At 39.1% G+C, this 26,765-nt stretch overlaps 1 protein-coding gene across 1 annotated transcript in view; it reads right to left on the bottom strand.

Moving 5' to 3' along the window:
• ARHGAP21 (Rho GTPase activating protein 21) overlaps window positions 1–26,765 on the bottom strand; it is a 136,273-nt gene that overhangs the window by 7,646 nt on the left and 101,862 nt on the right. Inside the window, 13 exon segments of the mRNA XM_032349643.1 lie at window positions 100–225; window positions 3,484–3,573; window positions 3,651–3,724; window positions 4,382–4,460; window positions 4,562–4,717; window positions 5,515–5,657; window positions 6,495–6,631; window positions 6,714–6,778; window positions 8,677–8,961; window positions 10,277–10,402; window positions 12,928–12,964; window positions 16,461–16,563; window positions 16,699–16,866. Coding sequence (XP_032205534.1) covers window positions 100–225; window positions 3,484–3,573; window positions 3,651–3,724; window positions 4,382–4,460; window positions 4,562–4,717; window positions 5,515–5,657; window positions 6,495–6,631; window positions 6,714–6,778; window positions 8,677–8,961; window positions 10,277–10,402; window positions 12,928–12,964; window positions 16,461–16,563; window positions 16,699–16,866 — 1,589 coding nt within the window.

Raw genomic sequence — 26,765 nt, forward strand, 5'->3', positions numbered from 1 at the left:
TTTTCTTAGAAAACAAAAATTACAACCATATTCTGCCCTACCAAACACCAGCTGCTCACAAGAAAATTATTTTCTTGATGAGGTGAAGCCTGAACTTACGTGCTGGATAAGTGTCTCTACGATCTTGTACTGGTCTGGCATGTGAGTGACCATGTGGGTCATGTTGTCTTCGGATGTTCTCACAAGAGTTGGACCAAAAACTATCGCTAGGTTTCTTGGTTCCATCTGGAACAAAGGATGTTATTGAAAGATATCAGAATTTTTCTTAAGAAAGCAGGCTTAAATTCCCATCGTGTGTTTGGCATTTTATTTCTGAAAGGCTCTTTTGATGAAAAAGAACTCAAAGAAGAACGGTGACTGATTGTGTATAAAAAAACTAATGCTTCCTAGTTAGGCTTTCTATAAGCTAATCTACACTTAACGTCTTTTTCCTGCTTTAATGACAATGTACTGTGTTTAACTGGCATTCATTTTTTCCATGAAGTCTTTGATTGCAAGCAATTGATCTGCTGCAAAACTAGTAATACAAGAGCTACATTAACTGACAAAAATATTAAAATCAAAGGGAAAAAAAACCTTACAAAGAATAGGGCAACACTCTTCCCCTCAAAAACTAAAAAAGCAAAACAACAACAAAAACAACAACCAAAAAAACAACTAGAAAAAAATGTTCGAAGACATATTACCTTTTTCAAACTTGCCCCCATGGTACATCAAAAGTGCTAACACTTAAAAACCCAATGTCCAGAAATATTCTTTTTTGACCAATTTTTACTTCAACAAAAACTTCCAAAGCTCTTTGCTTATCCTTGTGCCAACCTGAACACCTCAATATATCATGCTTCTATGTTTGGACATTCTTTTCCATGGTATTTTGTATTCCTTGTTTAATTATACAATTATCAAAGGTATAGATCTTTTGTTTTCCTTTGTTGTATCCTATAGCGTCTGGTGTATTTTGAAGTCAGGATTTGATTAAAATGTCAAATAGCTTTAACCAACCCTGAAAACTTACCAGGGGGGTAAATGAATGAATGAATGAATGAATGAATAAATAAATAAAATAAATCACTGCAGAACTCAGAAAGTCGAACTGGTTTAGGGAAGCACACTACTATCCCATTTTGGGAGAGCCGCACACATGCCCACACATGTACACAAACACATTTCAGGTATGCCGGAAAACAGAAAATGCACAGATCTCCTGTTCCGAAGCAACTGCTCAGCATCAAATATGTCATCTACCATAACACATGCATCCTCATATCTCTGCTCAAGACAGAGATATAAGGAGAAATTGTGATCAAAGCCAGTATTTTCAGAGCAAGCTGACCTAGTGGAAAGAAAATCTGACTGCAGGAAGGGCTGACTTGAACTGGGCGCACAGGCATGTTTCTTATTCTCCCGCTGGAGGATGTCATCTTATTCCCAAATCTGCACTGGTCAAAGTGGCTCAGAAAATCAAGTCCATCTCAAAGGTTTTCTGCAAAATTTTTTACTGGGTTCTTGTCTACTAGGATTTTGTTTCAGTTTTTGTAATAATGCACGCATTATTATCTATGCATATACAGTCGTATTTACTATGTGGGTATATAGTTTTAGCTGGCTCTTACCTAAAGCTGGGAACATAAGTAGTTCATCCCTTATTTAGTCATTAATTACCCAAGGAAAATTCTGTATTTCTGGAAAGACGTCCCACACATGTAGGCACAGTGTTAGTTAATATAGTAAAGCCAGAATAAATTCTACAGTAAAGAATTTTTGTTCATAAAAATTACATTACATTGTTTATGTAACATTACATAACTGTTACATTTTGCTTAATTCGGTGCTTTCTAAACTAATGAGACCATCAGATGCTATGTCCCCTGCACTGCTGACATCCAGCAAAAGTGATGAATGATGTAATGGGCTTTGGGAAATGCGGAAATAATTAGAAAATATTTCAGCTACAATTATACTGAGAATTTTCTGGATGAACTTCTGGAAACTGTACCATTAATTGATACTAGCTCTTTCTTTCTTTCTCTCATTCTCTTTTGTTCCTTTTTCCTTTTATGTCCTATCACTGTTGAGGAAATTGAGAATCTAAGGGATATTATAACACTGCTTGTAAACGTCCCACAGGTAATAGGGTTTGATCCTGTTCTCAAACCCCAGCCTTACTACAACTGTGAGCAACTGTCTTCTGGAACATGACAGATGCTAAACTGACCTGAATGAAAGCATTTTGCTTGACCTTCAGCAGGCAGGACCTTTAGGGAAAAGGTGACAGCAGTGTTTCTGAGCTTGTGGTGTTCTGTTTTTTCTCTTCTCCACAAGCCAAGATGACTTTGTTTCTATATTTTTAAGTAATGCCCGAGATTCAGAAAATTATTGTTTTGCAACCTCTAAAGGTATAGAGGCAACAACCATGAATAATGGAATATAATGATATAGGGGCTCCTGGGTGGCTCAGTGGTTTAAGCCGCTGCCTTCAGCTCAGGTCATGATCTCAGGGTCCTGGGATCGAGCCCCGCATCGGGCTCTCTGCTCAGCAGGGAGCCTGCTTCCCCTTCTCTCTCTCTGCCTGCCTCTCGCCTGCTTGTGATCTCTCTCTGTCATATAAATAAATAAAATCTTTTTTTTTTTAAAGATTTTATTTATTTATTTGACAGAGAGAAAGATCACAAATAGGCAGAGAGACAGACAGAGAGAGAGATGAGGAGAAGCAGGCTCCCTGCTGAGCAGAGAGCCCAATGCGGGACTCGATCCCAGGCCCCTGGGATCGTGACCTGAGCCGAAGGCAGAGGCTTAACCCACTGAGCCACCCAGGCACCCCTAAATAAATAAAATCTTAAAAAAAAAATTAAAAAACAAAACCCAAAAATCTTAAAAAAAAAGTGATATAAAATTAAGATTATAACATATCAACTGAACACACGGTGTGAACGTTTAGATACTGATTTAAACAACCAGGGGGGGAAAAGACATTTCTTGAAATCAATCTGGAAAAACTGAACATGAACTGAGCAGTAGATAATATGAAGGGATAACACATTTTGGTGTGTTTGACAAAGGAGATGTGATTCTGTTAAACAAACAAACAACAAAGAAGAAGGTCCTCTCTGCTTAAAACGGAACACAAAACAAAAAAAAAGAACATGTCTGTCAGTTTTCCCTGTATACTGTTTGGTACAACTTGATTGTTGCATTGCACAAAAGTATAGCAAATGCACAGATGAAAAAGGAAGTAAAATTTTTGACTTCCATTTTTCTTGCTGGACAAATAGAAAAGGAAATGTCTTTTCAAAATGGTGACAATTGATATTTTGGGATCTTTTGCTTTGAAGAGTGATCTTTAGAGGGGCTCCCTGGCCAAGAGTGTGTATTTGAGAGGTTTTGTTGAATTATAACCATGATTTTAATTGACGTGAAGCAATGACGCGTATCTTTTCAACTAAAACCCCGAAAGCACACTTCTTCAATATATACTTTACACACCTTATTTTTTTCTGAATTTTCTGCCACTGTTTTCAGATGAGCGGAAAGGAACTTCAGAGTTTCATAATGATGTTCGGGCAAGTCGTGAATCTGAAACATATTATTTTCATGATGGATTTAGAGGCTGAATTTCAGTTGCACCTCCAAAAATATAAAATAATACCTACTAGTCTTTTTAACGTTTTCAGACGGTCTAGAGGATCTTCTTTACGATTGGCCTCAATAAAATCGGCATATTTATCTGACAACAACAATAAGAAGAATAAAACAAGTTTATCTCAAATTGCTTAGGTGAGTTGTGATCGAGATTTCTTTTAAGGTTTGGCTTCAAAACCCAATACAAAATTTAAATGTAGGGATGACCCCAAATGGCCTTTGAAATGTAAGTCTCCAAAACAGCTATCATTTTCAATGACTCCCCAAGTCTTATCATCAAATAAAATTCCCTAAAATGTGAGTTCTCTGAGAGAACCGTCCTGTATTTATAGTCTTCACTCCCTTTTATCCCCCAACCACAACATCAAGAACAGTGTCTTATATAAGTTAAATATTTGGCTTGACTGAAAAAACGTTTTTCTACTAATTGTACTTTATTGTGTCTGAAGACTTTTGACAGCGAATAATAATATATTTTTAACTTGGCAAGCAAATATGGATAAACAGGGTAACTTCTATTTTACTGAACCTAAATGACAGGATAAATTCTCATTTTTCACTGAAATTTATCCATAAGAAAAAAAATCCCAGTGACAAAAAATAGCCATAATTATGCTTTACAGAGAAGTAACAACTGAATGAAATCTCCTGCTTCCTTTGACAAAATATCAATAGTCTTTGGCTTTCCAACAATGTAATTTTAAACTGTTTCAACTGGTATCTTTTGTGGGAGTTCACTCACCATTTGTGAAGAGAGGCTCAGGGAGTTTTCTGAAGAAGGATTTTAATAAACTGCTTATCACATTCAAATCTCGCCATTTCTAGGTGGGTAAAAGAGAAACATGGTGTTTTTGTAGTCAATACCATCAAAGGGGGAAAAGAACCACAGATCAGGTATTCAGACGGAAATAAACACACTTACGTCATCTTGTATGTCAATGTCAGCCATCCCCTTGTTGAGTTCTTCTTGCATACTTGAAATGGCTGCGTTATTTCCCGGGACTCTATAAATACCTGTATACTCAAGACCTCTTTCTTCAACTAATTTGCAACATATGTCAACTATTAATGGAATATACTGCAAAACAAGAAATAAATATTTTATTTAATACAGCACAAACGTTTCTATTTGTTAGTAGATACATATCGTAGCTAAGAGGCCCTTTCCGTCTGAGACAAAATACATACATCTCTGCTATTTGATAGAGAGAAAACACAGAAGAGAGACATTGACTGCAGAGCCGGGAATGGAGCAGAAGCAGCAAGAGAAATCTGGGACAGTGGGAGGAGAATGAATAGGTCAAGACCAGGAGATGAACATCGAAGAGGAAATGAGGCAAGTCTGAAGTGAAGAGAATGTGGGAGCAGCACCCGTGAATAAAGACGAGTAAAGTCCAAAGGAGAAGGGGGGGAGAGAATAACATCGCGACTCATGACACGGAAACCTCACAGACGCCAGGCACACGCACACGCGCACAGAGACACACGTGCGTGCACACACGCACATTTACATGTGTTATACTTTCTTAATCAGGTTCTTGTTCTCATCCTTTTTTTAAGGTGCTAGAAGCAGAAACACACAGGATTTGAACATGAACTCTTACCATTTCAGATACATTCCTAATGGACGAATCATTACTCTATCTCAGAGTCAATACGTTAGAAAAAGAGCATTAGGTGAAATTATAGATGAAATTACTCAACACGGCCTTATGCGCCAGCAATGCTTAGGGAAGTTGGGTCTGCTATGAAGAGGAAGATACTCATCAGATTAACAGATACTCTGTGTCATCTGAGGGGCTGTGTACTCGGGTCCTATAAGGCCTCCAGCAGAACTAATGACCGTAGGAAGTGCGGGAGGCTGGGGTCTCCTACCCGATTGGTATGCGCTGGTGGGCAGTCATCCAATCTGACACCGAAGGTTCCAGTAGCAGTGGGCTTTTTTTCAAATGTCTTTCTCATAATACTTGGAATGCCTTTTCTCCATGTGCCTTTGTCTTTTGGGGGACTGGTATCATCTTTTGATTTTATGCAAAAAAAAAAAAAGAAAAAAGAAAAAGAAAATGGAAACAAGCAAGTTTAAATCATGACTTTAAGAGCCTTTTATCAAGATTTATATACATCAGAGTCCTGTACTATAAATGACAGATCCTATATTTATCAAAAATATTGTATTATATTCTCTTCCTAATATAGCATTCCTTTTAACCTCCCATATAATTAAATCGGAATCAGTTACGCTTTTCTACCCTTTTACAATCTGCACCATGGTTTTCTTTAAAACAGTCAAGAAAACAGGATCAGCGTGACATCTCAGTAGTGAGATTTTAGCAAAAAGAAACATGATGGTTTTATTTCAAAAGTAACAGTGCCTGGATCCCCTGCATTAAATCCGTAGTGCCTTTTGTGTAGATGTATATCTTCCTTCATTTCATCTTTATTACAAGACAAAGACTCACCTTAAGGGAAAACCCCATTAGCCTAGATGGGGCCCAGGGTCACCTTTGAGCTAGCTCGCACAGGACTGAGGTCAGCAGAAATGGTACAGAAGAACATAAAATACTTTTATTTATTTATTTATTATTTTAAATTTTTTATAGAGAGTGAAAGACAGAGACAGAAGTGGCAGGGAAGAGCAGACAGAGAAGGAGAGAGCCCATCATAAGCAGGCTCCTTGCTCAGCATGCGGCCCGATGCGGGATTCCATCTCAGGACTCTGGGATCATGAACTGAGCCACAATTGAGTCAGAGGCCTAGCCAACTGAGCCATCCAGCCGCCCCATGAAATACCTTTAAAACCCCAACTTTAAACCATCGTCTTTGTTAAATTTATGCAGGAACACTACCATCAGTACCTTTACTGAGAAGTTTCCTTTCTGACTCTTCCTTGGGAGAGTGCGGACTTTGGGTCTTTGGCTCTGATTTAGCACCAAGCAGAGTCTGCCGAATGCTCAGACTCTGGCGAGGTGTTTTTGGCAACTGTTCTGCTTTGCTGCTGAAAGAAATGAACATTTCTTAACAACTGTAGGGCATTTTACATCCAAATTAAGTTGTAGGCGTCGTGGGATTCTCACCTCATCAGACTGTTATATTCTTTGATTCTTCGGCTGATTAGATCCCTGTTAGTCACTCCAGTGTCCTACAGAATAAACAGGAGGTTAGATTAGAAAGTCAATTCGAAACATGAGTCGGGATTTCTACTCTTCTGAGGCTCTGTTGTACGCACTGCTTAGCCCATCCGGCCCCTAGACTCTCAGTGGAGTTGTTTAAAAATCTCTGTTCCACATCACCATCCAAAATCACTATGCAAGAAATGATCCAAGTACCCCCCATCCACTGCCAAAAGAGCTTTCTGTTTATTGTCTGTACTCCTACAATCCCTAGAATAGTACCAGCAAGCAGCAGGTGCTCAAACTTACTGATGTGACATTTTTTTATAAACGACTGGGAAGCAGCAGGCCAGTTTTTTTTTTTGTTTGTTCCTCTCTCTCTAATCCCAGAAGGACTGATCAGCATTTCAAAATAAGACAGTTGGATAAAAGACGGAAAAATACTGTCAAAATTTGTTAATGATGAATTTACAGGAGCAGTGAGACAGAGGGTCATTTAGTGTCAGAAGTGGCACTGATATTACCAGAAGAGAAAAAGCTCAAAACTGGGCATTTCAACCTTAATAGATTAGCTTTTATAATATGCTGTATGGTAAACTCTGATTTCACCATGAAGTGATGACTTTTTTCTACTGATTTCAATTATAGATTGACATGTAGCATCAACTTTTTTTTTTAATTACTTGTTTCATTTTGATTATAACGAGCAATAAAATTTACAGATATAAGCTTTGGAGTTAAATAATCTCAGTTCAAATATTCTTCCTACTTATCAGTTGAGAGATCCTATGGTTAGGATCTAGACTGAGATGGCCGGGGTTTAAGTCCCAGGCCCTGATACTTAACAGCTGTGTGACCTTATGGAAATTACGTAACCTCTCTTTGCCAGTGTCCTTGATGCAAAATGCTGATGACAGTAACAGGACACATTCATATGGTTGCTGAGACTTATTCATGTAAAACATTCTTATTTTCCCTGTTTACTTTGCAAACATGCATGTCCGATGCTTTCTTCACAGTGCTGGTTAGAGAACAAAGGTTGATTTGACACAGATCTGGTGTTTATTTTTAACCACAAACAAGGCAGGGGTGTAAACTATCAGAGAAAAAGGGCACAGTCATTTTTCCTATGACCTAAGTTTTTACAATTTGAATTGGACATAACTGGAAATGACTATATTAGAGAACATATTTTGCACAACCTCACAATTAACGTGGGTGTCCCTGTGTCCCGTGACTTAAGGGAAGAGAACACTGCGTACTTTTTTTTTGTCATAACAGTGAGCACGAAAAGTGAGAACAACATGTAAGAAAAACTGTGTTAATGATATTAAAAGATACTCTTGAGCAAAAGCTAGACTTAATCACTGTGGAATCTGCTCTGTCAAATGTATAATTACATATGCTAGAGATACTACATTACCAATGAAGTTCCTGTTGTAAAAAACTATCCTGATGGCTATGAGCCAGAAACTCTCAAGTCCCCGAACATTCCTTAATAAAAAAAAAAAATTGGCTTTTTGCAAGATTTCTGACAATGCAAGTTTTCTTCGAAGCCAGAACTGTCTGACAGCAGGCTCTATTATATTCTCCAGTGCGTATCTCATGAATGAAAATCCTCGTATCTGTATCTCTTTGTATTTACACAGTAATTTGTTCTGGTAAGTATCTTCACTACACTGTAAGCCCCATAATAATCCTGTCTTTGAGATAAGGAACCAGATCTGGAATGATTTAGTCATAAAGGTAATGACCAGGACTAGTCCTGATCCTGCTTCTGAAAAAGTAAGCAAAATATATGAATTATCTATTTTTGTAGTTCAGTAATGCTGATCCCAACATAAGTGAAAGTAATATAAAGTAGGTACACCTGAGCTTTCCTTTTGATGAAAGAACCTGGTTTGATTTCTGTCACTTGGACACACACCTCCTCGTTGAGTGTGCTGCTCTCCTGAATGGTCTTGATCCACGCGAGCATGTCATCTCTGTCTTCGGCCTGAAACAGGCACTCGCAATCCGGCGTGGTAAGCCGAAACACGTTCTTCCTCTTGGTCTCGCTGTAAGAGATGTCTATTAAGCAGGCGTTGACGCTGATGGGCTGCTCTTCTTCAGATGGTGTCGTCTGCTCTCTTTTGTCTTTGTACAAGTAAAGCGAATGTCCCCGAAGCACAACATACATCTGTTTCCACGGCCGAATACTTCCACCAACTCGCTGGAAAACACGGAACAGTGCGGGGACACTTCATGCTTGGCTCAGTCTCAGGGCAGGACAAACACATCAAGCAACACTGTTCACACACACGTGTACACCCAGCGGTTAGAGCGGGTGTCTGCTTCGTGATCGCATCTGCTTTTTTTTTTTTTTTTAAGATTTTATTTATTTATTTGACAGACAGAGATCACAAGTAGGCAGAGAGGCAGGCAGAGAGAGAGGAGGAAGCAGGGTCCCCACTGAGCAGAGAGCCTGATGCAGGGCTCGATCCCAAGACCCTGGGATCATGACTGGAGCCGAAAGCAGAGGCTTTAACCCACTGAGCCACCCAGGCGCCCGAGATCGCATCTGCTTCTTAGGAGAGGAATGACAAACCCTAGAGCAGAAACCAAGCTGGGCAAGGTATTCCTGACCAAAATCAACTTTAATCTGGTTGGGGAAAAAAAAACCTGTTGTATTGTTCACGAACAAAGTAAGTAAGAGAAACTGAATAAAGTAAGTAAGGTAAAAGAAGAGTAGCAAAATATATAAAATATATAAAAATGCTAAGAGAATAGAAAATAAGAAAAAAATCCATCAAAAAAAATTTTTTTGAGTTGAGAGTAAGGCTTAAGACAAACACTACATAAGGAGATTCCAAAACAACAGGCATGAGTAATGAATGAAACTAACAAAACTGATCAACTTTATATGGTCCGGCACAAAATCCATATGCAAGTTGGGTTTTCTTAAAAATTAGACTCTTGACAGTATCAAAAATTTTTTTATAACTTACCTGCCTAAATATTGTAAGCAATTTTATGGTAAAGTTTTTATTATATTGAAATCTACTTAATGAAGCATATAAATACTGTGATACTCATTTTTATAATCCAATATTTATAAAATAAAGTGAAAGGAACAAATTATAAAGGCAATTTAAAAGGAAAAACTGGGACAAGCTAAATTAAAAATTTTAAATTATTAATATGGAGAACTGCCACTCCCTAAAGGAAGACTCTGGGAAAATCTATGGCTAATAAACTATTTAATAAGAAAAGCTGAGCTCCTTCTTAAATACTCTGATTTCTCTTTTTTGTTGGCAAAATATAGGGCTGTATATTCTATTTGCAGTTGATACACAGGATGAAAAATATAAAATTAAATCATTGATTAGAATTAAAAAATGTTTACTTCCTTTATGCAGAAAAAGCTATCTAGAGGTGATATTTTCTTCTCTCTTCTGGGTAATTTGCCATTTGTCTATCCAGACTTCATGTGCTATTTTACAGGGACTGCATTTCATATACCCACAGCAGCTGAGAAAATGTACTACCTTGCCCTTGTCGGTGACAAGTGGTCGGAAGTGGAGCCACCCTTCCTTGGCAGCATCGCTGAAAACCTCTGAGGAAGAATCTTTCCTGGATCCAGAGTCTTCTGATGACTTCTGGCTGTCTACCATCTACAGAAAAGGCCAAGAAAATATAGTAAAACACCAGCTTTCTCTTTGTATCAACGTTTGCACATTGAAATTAATTTGCTAAAAATAAAATCTTTAATGTTCCAAATGAAGGGTTATTTTTGAAAAAAAATACTACTGTTACCAATTACATTAGAAAAATTTCTGGTCTCATTAAAAAAAAAACTGAATTGACTACCATCATTTTTTAAAAGTGCAGGAATTTTTAATCATTAAATTAAAAGTGAAATATTCCTGCTTTCAAGAGCTCATATTTTAGTGAGAAAAGACAAATCAGAATGAAAAAGACAAGAAAATGATCAGACTGAGATTAGTACCATTTGGGAGAGGAACAGGGAGACACAGTAACGAATGACTGAGTCATGGCTAGAAGTTGGGGCTGTTATGGCAAGGCCTCCTGAAGAAAGAATTATTTTATTTTATTTTTAAAGATTTTATTTATTTATTTGACAGACAGAGATCACAAGTAGGCAGAGAGGCAGGCGGGTAGCGGGGGCAGGCTCCCCGCTGAGCAGAGAGCTCGATGTGGGGCTCTATCCCAGGACCCTGGGATCATGACCTGAGCTGAAGGCAGAGACTTAACCCACTGAGCCACCCAGGCGCCCCTGAAGAAAGAATTTTTAAAAGATGAAATGTGGAGGAAAAATTTTAAAAGGGGCCATCCATGAAAGGTCAGGAAAAAGCAAACTTCAGAGAGGATGTATAGTTAATGATTAAGTATGTTTACCATTATTATTTTATTTTATTCATTTTTTTTAAAAGATTTTATTTGAGCAGGAGAGAGCACAAGCAGGGTTGGGGGGCAGGGGGAGAGGGAGAAGCAGACTTCCGGCTGAGCAGGGAGCATGACGTGGGACTCGATCCCAGGACCCTGAGATCATGACCTGAGCCGAGTCAGATGCTTAACCGACTGAGCCACCCCGGTGCCGCTCACCCATTCTCATTTTAAATATTCGCTGTTCAGTGTGAGAAACAGCTCCTGAATAGATTGTTTAGGGTCTTTTGGGACATGGTAGGAAGTGTGATGGGAAGTGATCAGGTGCGGAATCGGAGGAGTAATATTATCTGGTCCCAGTTCAAAGGTCACCCGCTTGCCACCTGGAGAAAGTGTTACTGGAGGGATCTCCAAGAAAGTGTTACTGGAGGGATCCAGGTGAGGCCCGATGGTGGCCTGGGCCAAAGTTAACGTAAGTGAAGGCAGGGAGAAATGCAGAGCTTCACAGTGTGTCCTGAAGGTCGAGTGGATAACACTTGATATGAGAGGGGGCGGGGAAAGAAGCCACAAGGCTAGTGCCCAGATCTGGGGCTTGAACAGCTGGGGAGAGTGAACTTCGTGAGATGGGGAGAGCTGGTAGATAATCATGTCTGGGGGTAACCCGGATCTCTTTGGCCATTAAACCGTGACCACTTATTAAACACGCCCCTAAAGACGTCAGCCCACCTGAGCTGCAGCTTAGGGAAGAGGCCAAGGCTGGCAGTGTAGACTCTGGGAGACCCTGGTTAAGATCATGTTGGCAGTGAGGGCAGACAGAGAGGAAAGAGGGTTGGAACCAGCTGAAGACATGCCACCACTTTAAATATTAGGCAGAGGCAGAAATGGAAACCAGCAGAAGAAATGTTTTAGGAAGGGAGTGGGAAATTGTGCGGAGACCACTGAGAGGTCAAAGAAGTTAAAAATCGAAGATAACTGTTAGTCTGGGAGCCTGAACGGCTCTGGTCGCTGTGGCGTGAGCACTGTCGTTCTGGTGTGTGCGGCCTGATAAAGACGTGATGTGAGGAAGTGGACACGACAGACAATTTTTTTCAAAAATTTCAGTTTTGCTGTGAGAAAACAGGCATAGGAAATCGAGGGGGATGTAGATTTAAGGGAGGTTTTTAAACAATACATAGTTCACAGTGGAACGTGCTTCTGTGATGGCGAATGAGCCGCTGGCAAGAGCGATTTTGCAAAGGGGAGAGGGATCTTGAGAAAGTGAAAAGCGATAGAATCAAAGAGGAAATGTGATGTAGGTTTTTCACAGGATCGCGTTCCAAGTACAGATACGTAGGCTAAGAGTAAAAAGGGCAGAAACTGCGGGCACAAGTGAAGGTGGCTGACACTTTTGGAGAACATAAAACAAAGAAATTTTCAATGAAGTACGAGGGCGAAGACGGGCAGGACAGGGGCGCACAGCACAGAGGAAGGTGGAGGCGAGGCCTGACAGAGGAATTCTGAGGAGAGAAACGCACGCGTACGACATAGACAGGACTGCTGGGTGGTCAGATTTTTGGCCGTTGACCAATGAAGTGAGAAAAATTAGCATAATGTGTGCAAAGTATTATATACTTGATGAGTATGTTTAGAAATTAGAAAAGGACACTTAACAGGTAATATTTTCCAAACGTACCTGAAACTGACAGAATATAGGGTAACAGAAATAATTCCCTATGATGAGCCAAAGTAATAATCTAAGGTAAATAGAAGTAGTTATCATTTACTGATACTTAAACAAATACTGAATACCAACCTTGATTCCTTTCAGGCTAGAGACGTGCTTGAAGGACCTGTTGGAAAGAAGCATGTAAGTATTTGCAGTAAGTACGTGACACACCTTAAAGAAGTAAAAACAACTTGAACATTACTAGTAACCTGTCAGTGATAAGCTGACATTTCACCATTACCATGTTAAATATTCACTGTGCCATGCAAATGAAGAAACGAGCTAACTGTATCGGTACTTAAACTCCTGATTCCACAGCCAAAGCTTCCTCAGTGGAACTGGTAAATTGAAACTGTCTCTGCAGGAAGTGGGAGATTTTATCTCTCCTTTTAGATGAAAGAAAAAACTACTTGGGCTAAACACTGAGCTTTAGGATAAATGATTAGTTAACCATAGTGGCAATGCTCTGGTTTTTTTTCAAAGATTTTATTTATTTATTTGACAGAGAGATCACAAGTAGGCAGAGAGGCAGGCAGAGAGAGAGAGAGAGGGGGAAGCAGGCTCCCTGCTGAGCAGAGAGCACGATGCGGGGCTCGATCCCAGGACCCTGAGATCATGACCTGAGCCGACGGCAGAGGCTTAAGTCACTCAATCACTCAGGCGCCCCAGTTGCAACGCTCTGTTAAGGGCTCCGCAATGTTAATAATGATGGATAATGTGGCAGGAAGAGCGTTGTCAGGGCCAGTCCGGGCCCACCACTCCTCCTGCTCACCGCAATCGGGATGCTTCGGTATGAGACCAGCTGCTGCCAACTGAAAAGGCTTAGGGCTTCTGAAGATAGGTTTGCGTTAACTATTCAAAACGATTTAACTATAGGGGACAAAGACTTATTTTTTTTTTTTTTAAGATTTTATTTATTTATTTGTGAAAGAGAAAATGAGAGTGCGAGAAAGAGAGAGCATGAGAAGGGGGAGCATCAGAGGGAGAAGCAAACTCCCTGCTGAGCAGGGAGCCTGATGTGGACTTGTTACCGAGACTCCACGATCATGACCTCAGCCGAAGGCAGTCGCTTAGCCAACTGAGCCACCCAGACGTCCCAAGACTTATTTTTTTAATTCAAAATTCATTTTAAGGAATTTAGGATTGCAAAATATGACTGCCATCCCCTTTTAAAGCACCCCAAACCAGACAGCCAGAAACAGATAAGCAAACTGTGTCCCCAGCACGATCAGGAGACACCTGTAAGTCTGGGCGGCAATGGATCCCTATACACCAAGATGGGGGGTTAAATGCGGTGAAGGAAAGGCTGGATACAGGGAGGCAGGACACCACTCGTGGCATATCTCAGATCAAACTGCACTGCACTGCTCTCTGAAGATCAAAAGCTGCCCTTGTTTGGGACTGTGGGGAACAGGGTGCCGCAGATATGAGGGGGTATGAGAATGAAGGAGGAAACACACAGTCCTGTCATCTTTGCAGGAAGCAGTGTGCGGTTGGTGTAGCCATCTTTTTAGTGAGGAAGAAGTAAAGGCTAAAAGAGCTCACAAACTCAACTCTGCATCATCGGAACAGTTCCGCTAGTCTGGACCACTGCCGTGGCCACGCCCCCACACAAACGTCCCGTGTGTAGGCGGTCCGGGAAGAACTGCTATTATTGGAGTATAAATCATCAAATGGAACTTCAGAAAATCGATACAAAAACATGGATAAAAAAGACAAAATTGTTCTTTGAAAGGTTCAGAATCATTAAATGTCAATGTTCCTTACTGTATAAATTAAAACACTGTGTTGCTAAAAATATCCATAAGAATTTAAGAACTAGAAAATTGACTTTAAAATTCAAGTAGTAAAATAAACAGAAATAGCCAGAATTTAGAAAAAAACATGAAGTAATGAGAGAATGGTCCCATCAATAGTAAAGACAGTATAAAACCACTACAATAGTAAAGACAGTATAAAACCACTACAATGAATCTGGTGTACGTGAGTACACAGATAAATCATCTGATCAGAATGGAGGCTAAAAATAAAACTAAGTATGTTTAATAATTTAATATATAATAAAGATGAAGTATCAGTGGGAAAAATGTAACATTCAATAGATGCTTTGGGGACAACTGAGACACATTAGAAAACACAAAGTCGGCCCTTTATCTTACTAATTAGAATAAAATAAACTACAGATGAATCAAAGTTGTAAATACACACACACACACAAAGATAAAGAAAAGCATAAATCTGAGAGGAAACATAGAAGAAGTTTGTTGTAATTTGGGAGGAAAGGCTTTTTCAATATGACTCAAAATCTGAAGGCCATTAAAAAAAATATATCCTCAATTTGACTGTAAGGAAAAAGTTTAACATTTTTGTACAGTTTAAAAAAAAACTTAAGAAACTCCAATGAAGGGTGCCTGGTGGCTCAGTCCATTCAGCGGCTGCCTACTGCTCAGGTCATGATCTCAGGGTCTTCGGATGGAGCTCCGTGTCGGTCTCCCTGCTCAGTAGGGAGTCGGCTTCTCACTTTCCCTTTGCCTCTCTCCCTACTCATGCCTCTGTACTCACTCTCTCAAATAAATAAATAAAATCTTAAAAAAAAAACAAAAAAAACAATGAAAAATACTTAATTGGGAAAAGACTTTCAACACTCATCTCAGAAAAGAGCTAGTTTCCTTTAATAAAATAGCCCCCAGATGTCAATAAGGAAGACAGTACAGAGATGGGTGAAAGATATGAACAAGCAGTTCACAAGGAAAATATAAATATCTCTTAAATACATATGAAATGATATTCAATTAATAAGAAATTTTCCAAAAAGAAAAAAACCCTATCATGTGATAGATACCACTGGATTTACAAAAAATCAAATGTTAAATAGCACGCTGGGCTGATGGGGGGCAGAGACTTCTGGAAACTGTGGTGGGAATGTGATTTGGTATAAGCTTTACGGAGAGCAGCTGACAATGTTTATTAATATAAAAAATACACACCCCCTCGATGTAACAATCTTTCTTCCAACCATACTCACTTATATACTAAATGAACAAATATAGTCACTGAAGTATAATTTGCAGTAGCATAAGATTCAATCAGTCTAAATGCCTATTGATAGAATATAGAATGACCATTAAATATATTTTGGTAAAACTATTCGGTGGAGAATGAAACAAGCACGAGAAAGCTGAGCCAGGAAGAGACACACTGGATAATCGCCGTGATCCGTGTGCCTGGCATCTATCATTTGTTTATAAAAATAATTAGAATATGTACACACACATATACGCCTGTGTAAATGTCTCTATGTGATTTTATGCAGAGAAGAGCTCAGAAAACAGTAACATAATGGTGTCCGAGAAGACACCTGGGTAGCCAGAGGCCTACAGTAGCCATGATTGTTTAATATAACTATTTTTGGCATTCTGTTTGTGTATTACTGATTTTCGAATGCTAATTTTAAAAATTCAACTGAACAGCTAATGGAATAACTATTTTACTTTTTATTTGCATTTCTAATGTTATAAAGTTAAAAGTATAAAAGAAATCATTAAAATTCAGTACTTATATGTCAAAGTTATGCTGAACACCCACAAATAAATATTTAAAATGATATGCTTAAGACTTACAATTTTGCATCTTCTCTGTAATCATCCAGGCCCTCATCATAGGATTTTGATCTTTCGGTCTTTGAGCTGGGCTGGGCATCCAGGCTGGGAGGTCCGACAGATTCTGTAATCAAAAGCCAACATTTAGACATCGGCAGGTGGTTTCCAGATCCTTTTCGTAATGAGGAGACCATAGTTTGTCATAGCGTGGAAAAGTGACAAAGAGAGATGGTTTGCACAGCCACTCACTGAAACGTACCCTGGTCATGGGAGAGCTGGCGGCGAATTAAAGGAGCCGACGTGGTGAGGCTGGGAGGGACCATTGCTATGGAGGGTGCCTGGGGGGCCTGCGGGGTGGAGGCTGAGATGACAGCAGAAGCGGGGATGTGTGCAAGGTCATGGTCAATGCTGGGGCTCGTTGGTTCATCTAGAAAATAAAATGAAAATAAATATTGGTGGGATGCCTGGCCGGTTCAGTTAGTGGAGCATGTGACTCTTGATTTCAGGGTCATGAGTTCAAGCCCTCCACTTGGCTTAGAGCTTACTTAAAAAAAAAAAAAAAAAAAGGAGGAGGAGGAGGAGGAGAAGAAGTAGAAGAAGAAGAAGAAGAAGAAGAAGAAAAGAAAAAAGAAAAAGAGAAAAAGAAAAAGAAAAAGAAAAAGAAAAAAAACCCAGAATGCTATATGACCTAATTATTAATAATCAATACACATTATTTTTTTAAAAAGATATAGATTTTAACACTTAGACACTACAGTACCAATAAAGAAAACACCTGTCTGTTAAAAATCTTATACAGTTGTTAGTCTAGTAATTCCAAATAATTGAGAATGTGATCTAAGAAATTAAATAAGTTGCTGCTTCTACCAACAATTAATAACTTCATTAACAGATAATCAAGATACCAAAGTTATAGATATTTAGAACCTGAACCTATGAAAGCAGAACGGTAATCACGTACCACCTTAAAAGAATTGCTCTCCTAATTTTAAATGTCTTCATTTCAGAAAGCTAAGCAAGGTGACCTGGCTGAGGCTTACCTTTCAGAGTTATCAAGTCCTAAAACCTTCCTGTGCACAAAACACATGAGTGTATCCTCAATTTTTATGGAAAAATGAAAAAGGACAGTTTATGGCTTCCAGAAAAAGTTACACATTATCAAGACCGCTGCTATAGATAAAATGTTTGTGTTCCCCCCAAAACTCATCTTGAAACCGAATCCCTATTGTGATGGGATCTGAAGGTGGGGTTTTGGGGACTGATAAGGTCAGGACAGTGGCACTCTCATGAATGGTATTAGGGAGCCCTTCAAAAAGTAGCCCGAGAGAGAGAGATCCCTTGACCCTTCCTCCATATGAGGACACAACTTCTATGAACCAAGAATCGGTATCTCATCAGACACCAAGTCTACTGGCCTCTGGATGTCAGACCTTCAGCATCTGGATCTGGGGGAAATAAATGGCTCTTGTTTAAGCTGCCCGGTCTGTGGTATTCAGAGGCCCAAATGGACTGAGATAGCTACAGGTTGAATGTTTGGCACTTTTGTGCTAATCAGGAATAGCTGCCCTCTTCCCAAGCAAATATCGGCCCTCACCCAGAGGAGAAATCCCCACTTGCCCCCTTGAGCAGACACCCTGGTGCCCCTGTAGAAATACAGATGTTTTAGATGTTATGAATTTCAAGCTTCTCAAAAGCCTGTCACTATCTGTCAGGAACAGAAATGCTATATGCCCGGACACATTAATAACAACAGCTAACATATGCACAGAGCTTGGTAGGTATTGGCACCATTCTAAATACTTTAAATATATTTTTCATTTAATTCTTATGAAACCCTATGAAGTAAGTACTATTTTACGACGAAGAAGCCAAAACAGACAGGTTAAGTAACTCGTGTAAAGTTACCGATCCACAGGGACGGAATGTGGACCCAGAGAGTCTGATGCCAGAATTTTTAATCCAGAAGTGTAAACTATATTTGTTTTCCAAACTGGTGAGTAATAGCCCTGTTCGAAATTTTTACTCTTATACAAACATCAATGGTTTAAATTCCAACATTCTAGGCCAGGAGAGTGTAATTTAATAGAATGCTGGAACTCTATTCCCTAAAATCAAATGCCTTAAGTCTTAGAAAATCATAACAACAGCTTTTATAAAGAATATACTATAATGATGACACAGACTTTGATTTCTTGATTTAAATGATGAAACTATTTTAATTTTGTCCAACTCCTAAGAATGCTCTATCATTTTAATGGGTAGCATTTTCATCAAGATAACTAATAATGATATAAATTCTAACATTTACAGCTAAAATCTACAAATTCTATCTTGAGCTTATTTTATGTTTTTTTTTTTTTTAAGATTTTATTTATTTATTTGACAGAGAGAGATCACATGTAGGCAGAGAGGCAGGCAGAGAGAGAGAGAGGAGGAAGCAGGCTCCCTGCTGAGCAGAGAGCCTGATGTGGAACTCGATCCCAGGACCCTGAGATCATGACCTGAGCCGAAGGCAGCGGCTTAACCCACTGAGCCACCCAGGCGCCCTTATTTTACGTTTTTATGTTTTTACAAAGCCTTTATATTTTAGCACCAGAAAACATTTTTAAAAATTCTCTATGAATCAAGTTTACTAATTTCTCTATGAATCAAGTACATGACAACTAAATATCCTGTTAGTGAGCATGAAATTATTCTTTTTTCCAAAAGAAGAGAACTAATTTTAAATCAACTGAATAAGGATAAAAATTTAATTTTACTAAAGATTATAATATTCTTGGGGCACCTGGGTGGCTCAGTGGGTTAAGCCTCTGCCTTCGGCTCAGGTCATGATCCCAGGGTCCTGGGATCAAGCCCCACATGGGGCTCTCTACTCAGCAGGGAGCCTGCTTCCCGCGCCCCCACACCCTCTGCCTGCTTCTCTGCCTACTTGTGATATCTCTCTGTGACAAATGAATAAATAAAATCTTTAAAAAAAGGTTATATTCTTTAAAACTTTCATTATTTCACCACAAATTAATCAACTTTTTCAAATAATACATGAAGTAAGTTGGGTCCTCTGGGGTCTTCTTGGGACACCAATCTGTTATGGATTCAGATGCACGGTTATGAATGGGAAAATCTGTATTCTTTAGAAATTACGTGGCATATATATTACCGAGAGCATTAATAGCAGGAGAGAAAACATTCTCAACAGTGGTGGACAATACGTGTGTCCAAGAGTGCCTAGGAAATGCCGTGGGAAAAATCTTTCAAGACAATTTTAGGCCTTGCAAAGTAATTTAAAACATTTCTACACTTATTTATTTATTAAAATTAAATATCACAGAGTGAAATTCACAATGTTCATGGATTAAGTTTAAATGAAATTTCAAAGGCAATTTTTTCTTGTGACTCTGGACTTCCTAGAGGTATGCATTCAATCTCTTTTGACTTGCTATATCTTGGAGGAAGTTTCTGTATCACACTGGGTTGGAATAATCTCCGCTTTAAGCATATGTGTACAAAAAGGGCTGGGACAGACACCTACCTGCTCCAGGGAGCAAGGGTGAATGGAGAGGCCTGGGCGGGAGCCTAGCACCCCGTGCTCACACACTTCAGTCCTGTTGCACTCTTTAGAATATATATATGTATTACTGCGTTAAAGAGAGACGAGGAAAAGCTAGCTATACTTCTAAAATACAAAGAATTACATTACCTCACATTTATGAATTGTACTTTAATAAATCCAATTCTTCATTTGCTGTAAAAATGTGAGAACTTTCCATTGTTTTATTTTATTTTTTTTTAAAAGATTTTATTTATTTGACAGAGAGAGAGAGATCACAATTAGGCAGACAGGCGGGGTTGGGGGGGGGAGCAGGCTCCCTGCTGAGCTGGGAGCCCGTTGCAAGGCTCGAACCCAGGACCCCGAGATCATGACCTGAGCCAATGGCAGAGGCTTAACCGACTGAGCCATCCAGGCACCCTCCATTATTTTAAAAATACTATTGTTGTTGTGATGATTAATTGGAATTTTAAGGCCCTAATTTTAACCTATGCTTTCATGATCACCAATGCGTAGACTATGTGCAAACAAGAATGATTCAGGCTTATCTCATTTTCTACTGTAAGAAAATGTGCACTATTAAGTTGTCCAAAGAGAAAACCAGGGGGCCATCAGATTTTCGACAAATTTCTGTATTTTTAATCATCAAACTTAAATATTCTGTCAGATGAAAACAACTGATCATCTCTGAGGCATGTCACACACTACATTAAGATGTTAAGTAATGGACACAGAACACAGTTATGAACTATCAAGACTGTAGACTTGCTATTATCAAGTGGCAAAATCCCTCCTGAACTACGTAATCCAAGGACTGACTGAACATCTGAGGCCTTAATTTCCCTTATTCACTAAGAGCCCCATAGCTCTTCACAATAAAGAAAAGGTGGAGAGGACACTGAAATTGTTATATATTCAAATTCAAAGTGATCACTCTTCCTTCATCTGTAAAAAAGACAGACCTAAATGCCCCAAATCTTTATTTCATTTTTGGAAAATACTGTCTTCCAAAAATAGATAAAGAATGAATTCTCACAGAAAATATATACTCCATGTTTCAATTTGGATTTTTTCCAAAGGGAGACTACTACAAATTATTATGTTGAAGCTGATGATTCATATCTGAATAAAAAAAATTTCACTGTTATCTCTTTCAATTAAAATTCCAGAAGAACATCTATAAGATTTCACAAATCAAGAAGAATATAGGGGCACCTGGGTGACATAGTCAGTTAAGCATCCGACTCTTGGTTTTGGCTCAGGTAATGATCTCAGGGTCCTGGGATCGAGCCCTTCATTGGACTCTGCTCAGCAGGGAGTCTGCTTGGAATTTTCTCTCCCTTGTCCTCTATCCCCTGCCCCAACTCTCTCTCTTTCTCTCAAATAAATAAATAAATACATCTTAAAAAAAAAAAAAGAAAAATATAGACAGGTACAGAATCAGTTAAGCATGCTGTAAAACTTTATGGGTAACTCTCAGAATTGCTTTTCAAAGAACAAAGAAAAAAAATGGAAGCCCTAATACACATTGAGAGCTCGTATGAAATAGGAACAACTAAAATCGTAACAGAAGAGCAGAGCACATGAAAAGACAAATTATGGAAGAAATGCAAAAGCCTAATAAAAATGTGAAAGAAAACCTGACTACTAATGAAATAACAAAATAAAACCAGTAAAATTGGACAGCTGTTTTTCATCTCATAACCTGGCAGATACTTTCATCTCATGATGTTCCTATCCTGGTTGTTCCTCTCCATCTTCGGCAAGATGACTGCAGAGAACGGATGCTGCTAGCTGCCCATCTCTGTCTTTGGGGTTCAGCGAGGCTACCAGAGTGTTCGCCTTTCTGTGGATGTGCCAGGCTTGACCCCGCAGGAGGCCCTGGCTCACTGAGTCCACAGTGATGGGCCAAGGGCGAAGAAGCTGATCCAGTCAGGACCAGTCATAGTCTCTCCATTGGATTTGATATATGGATACTGAAAAAAGTACAGTCTTTTTCTTCCCTTCCTTGGGGAACAAGAACTATAAAAATCAGTAAACTTAGCTGCCAGAGGCCATCTTTTCTACCATGTGGAGAAAAACTATCTGAGAATGAAGAAATCAAAACTGAGAAAAAGATACCCAATCTTGATGCCAAATCACTTGAGTTTTCAGATCCAGCCATGCACAGAACTAGGTCTACCCCAAAACTTTTTCACTGTGAGCCGACATTCCTTTTTGGCATGAGCTAATATGAAAAAAACTATCATTTGTCATCAAGAGAATTCCAACCAACACAAACACAGAACACAGAGTGTTTCCAGTTCCCCTTCACAAACAAGCATGACTCCTCATGAGACATACTGTCCAGAGCTGTTAGAACAGAGCACAACGGGCCTCTTCTAAAACGAGCTGGGTTACGGGGAATTTTTCTCACCATTCAAATAAGTATGCAAAGAAAGCATCTCATCAACGTAGTTTGTATTTTAAAAATTATAGTTGAGGATCATTTTATAAAACTCAGTGAAATTACTGGAATTTGGGGCGTAGACTATGGCTAAACAGTCCATTCCTGGAAGTACCTTTGCTCTTCATTTTGCCTCTGCTAGGAAGAGGTGACTCTACCCCTCCCCGAATTGCACTATCATTTAAGGAATGTTAACATCATAATATTCAAACACGATTCGGAATAAACTGTATGTTGCAAGGGGAGGAGTATAAGTTGGAAGAAATGGTGACTAATGTAAAAATGTATATGGAGGGGCGCCTGGGTGGCTCAGTCAGGTGAGTGTTGGACTCTTGATCTCAGCACAAGTCTTGATCTCAGGGTCGTGAGTTCAAACCCCGCATTGGGCATATTTCCAAAACAGCATGAGTGTGCTTATATAATTTTTACTAAAAGTATGGGTTGAACAAACTGCTTCTGTTCCAAGTCCACAAAAAGGGACACTGACTACAAATGACCTAGAAAGTCAATCTATCCCTCAAGCAAAATATGTATTTAAAAACCTTTGAGATTTTTTTCCTTGTCCTTAAGGAAAAGGAGAATAAAATAATGCAAATGGATTCTTTTTCTTACAAAGAAATTCAAATGGGAAGACTGGCTTTTCTTTTTACTGGCCTTCTGAGATATTTACACTCAGTGTAAATCAAAGGGGACGGACAGCAGTTACATCGGGCTGAATTCTCCGTCCAGCGGGGAGCATGAGCTCTTCTTATGGACTAACAAGTAACAACTCATTACCCTTTGGTGATACATTTAATCTAATGTAACCACAATGAAATAAAGTCATTCTAAAAAATTGAACTCCCTAGGAAAATTTATACTTTACCCTATTAATAGCAATACCAGTTACTCAACATCGGGTGGAAAAGTTTTGGGTTTGATAAAGATGACGAGCTCAAGAAACTCCACACACCTTAAATTTAAGAGGTCTGGTTAGAAAGAATGCTTAAAAAATAAGCCAGTAATATATTAACATGAGGTTCTCATCTCTGATCATCAAGTGACAGATCTCTACTTACTGAAACTCTTCGTTAGTCACAAACAGAGCTCTGGAAACAGTAGGTCCTATTAAATTTTATATCAACTGGTAAAGGGTCCCATCACCTGGTCCAAATATTCCCATTTTTGAATAATAATTCAACTCATTATCATAATAGGATTTATCATGACCAAACTTCTTTACTAATCAGCTCAGTAACATGCATTTAGGTAAACAGTTGGCTTTGTGAAAGTCATTTTGAGATTTGGTTATTTTCATCACCTAAAATCCAATGCTCCATCTTCCCAGGAGAGAGATGATTTTTTTTAAAAGATCAGGAAGGGAGGAGAATTTCGATGCTTTATGCATGTTTGCTGTTACCAGTTGGCAGCTGGTGCTGAGGGAAAAGGAGTGGAGCCGTAAATGGAAGACAAACTGTCATGACAGTAGGGACCGGGAAGGGGGGGGATGAAGCGAGCGGGGGCTGTGCGTGGCCATGTGGCCAGTGCTGGGGCTGGTTGGCCAGCGGACAGGACAGCATGAACATGTTTGCGCAGCAAGTGATCCACATTTAAAGAGGGCAAGTGGGAGCCCACTTTTAGATATACCACAGATAACCGTTCCATTTACTTTGCTGAATTCCTGCTGTCCCAGAGATGAGATGGGTTAACTCAAGGTTTTAAGATTCTATGTGTGTGTTGGCGGGGGGGGGGGGGGGGGGGGTGCTGGGGCGGGGGCACGTGGGTATGAAAATCGGCTCAGCTCGCTAGCTGACAAATGCTGGAAGTATTCACTTCAAGAAATCCGACAGTTACTTTAAAAACAGTCAATAAACACGAGGCACCAATTTTTCTTTCAAATGAGTAATCTTCACACAGAAAAGAAGCAAGCTATGAGGAACAGGGAAGACTGGGCAGGGGGTCCTGTCTTGTTTGACTGTGTGAAAGCCACTCAGTTTCCCTGGATATTGAGTTCGTTACCTATAAAGTCCCAAAACTGGACGAGGAATATCAGGAGGGTCAATTCTGGTCAAGAGGTCTATAGTAATAAATCCACTAAGGGTGTAAAATGATCATTTGTGTAGTAATTTAAAATACCTGTAGGTTTTTCTAAACCAGGGATCTGTCAGGGGGCTTTTGAAGGTTTGGACTTTTTTTTTTTTTTTTTTAAACTGCCAGATGTAGCTGAGAGTGTAGTCACTAATAGCGCTGTTTTCAACATGAAAGAACTAGCTGAAAATCGAGAAAGTCTAACTTGAGGGAAATAATTCTATAGTTTTCATAGAGCTAAGTTAAAAATTTTTTTCCCCTAAATAATTCAGTATATCATTTTACAAGGTGTGCTGCAGATAAATTTGAAATAGTTCGGGATAAAAGCTAATGCTACTACCAAAGGAAGGTAAATGGGCATCTAAAATTATTCCATGGGGAAGAGCTTTGTTAACAAACTCGGAACACACTCACTTATTTACTAAATAGAGGCAAATTCAATTTTACGAAGTCTGAGTTAAGAATGGTGAATACTGAATGTAGAATTAGTTTCTGGGTTTAGCTTTAAAAGAGTGAAAGCCAGGCGGTGGCTGGGTGGCTCAGTGGGTTAAAGCCTCTGCCTCCGGCTCAGGTCATGGTCCCAGGGTCGTGGGATTGATCCCCACACTGGGCTCTCTGCTCAGCAGGGAGTCTGCTCCCCCACCCCCCACCCCCGGCCTGCTTCTCTGCCTACTCCTGATTTCTGTCTGTCAAATAAATAAATAAAATCTTTTAAAAAAATAAAAGAGTGAAAGCCAGGATTTAAATTGTAGCACATTTTTAGGGCATTGTCCAAAGAATAGGAGATTCCGAGCTCGCAGAGAGTCAACTCTGCCAGTTACCTGCTGAGAAACCCTGAGCAAACGACTTAACTTTATAAAGTGGGTCCTTTATGGATAAGCATCTAACTCCTGACCTACACTCCGTACCGGGCTGTTAAAAGGATGGGTACATGAAATACTTGTTAGGTTATAAAGTACTACAGAAGTTTGGGGATTTTGTTGTTGTTGTTATATTTAAAAATGAACTCCACCCCATTACTCAATAGAACTAAAAATTTAAAAAAGTTTAAGTGCCAATGGAGTCACATCTGGGAATGCCGGTGGATGGAAAAGACTGTAAGGTGATGAGTATAATTTTTGTCTTTATAGACCAGATGCTTTGTAGAAAGACTCAATAAGTATTAGTATCAAAGAATGGCTGGGCACTCGGTGCACCGCCCGTAATATCACCACTGGCATTAGGAGACTAGAGCTCCCAGAGGGAGAAGCTGGGTGTAAGGGGACACTCACCGACTCCCACTGCTGCTGGGTAAATTTCAATCCTGTAATCTAGCTATATATCTCACAAGCTTTAAACCTGCTAAGTTGGTTTAAAAAGGCAGGACCAGTAAGGCTGTACAAATCTAATTCAATTTTACATAGGCTAACGCTAAGTACATGCATATGGGCCAACTTTGAGATGAGAACAGAGTATTAAAGATACAGCAAGAAATTTAAAAAATTTTTTAAAAAGTAAAAAACAAAAAAAATAGCAAGAAAAAGGGAGGAAAATGAATTTGAAATGAAATCTGAGTGTGGGTAATACAGCTATAGTTTCTCTATATTAATAATTATAAGAGTAGTATAAAGAAATGGAGGAAGTTCAGATTGTAGAATACATCTTAAATCCTCCTAGTAAATGTCAAATTAGTTATGAACTCATTACTCATTTTGTTTTGTGTTTACTCATAAAAGAAGTAAAAATTTATTTTCAGTACTTACTATGAAGCTTTATAAATCGCCTGTGGGGGGTAAAGAAAATACTGCCAATGACTGATATTCCTAATTTAAAAACAAATAAAATGGTTTATTTTCATTTCTCTAAATCTTTGTGAACCAAAAGAAATATTAGACATTAAATGTGTAAAAAAATGTTGGAAAATTTTCTTTCTGTAAGACATACCATGTGCTCTCTATTATAAATGACTAAACAAATGAATTGGCTCCATTCTCTGGTATTTTGGGAATAAAGCCAAGGCACTTAATTCTTTTTTTTTTTCCTGCATTAATCTAAAATGTTTTCTTTCTTTTTTTTAAATTTTTTTTTTTTGAATTTTATTTATTTACTTGTCAGAGAAAGAAAGACAGTGCGAGTGAGCACAGGCAGACAGAGTGGCAGGCAGAGGCAGAGGGAGAAGCAGGCTTCCTGCCAAGCTAGGAGCCTGATGTGGGACTTGATCCCAGGACACTGGGATCATGACCTGAGCCGAAGGCAGCTGCTTAACCAACTGAGCCACCCAGGTGTC

The sequence above is a fragment of the Mustela erminea genome, chromosome 6 (genome assembly GCF_009829155.1).
Source record: "Mustela erminea isolate mMusErm1 chromosome 6, mMusErm1.Pri, whole genome shotgun sequence".
NCBI lineage: Eukaryota > Metazoa > Chordata > Mammalia > Carnivora > Mustelidae > Mustela > Mustela erminea.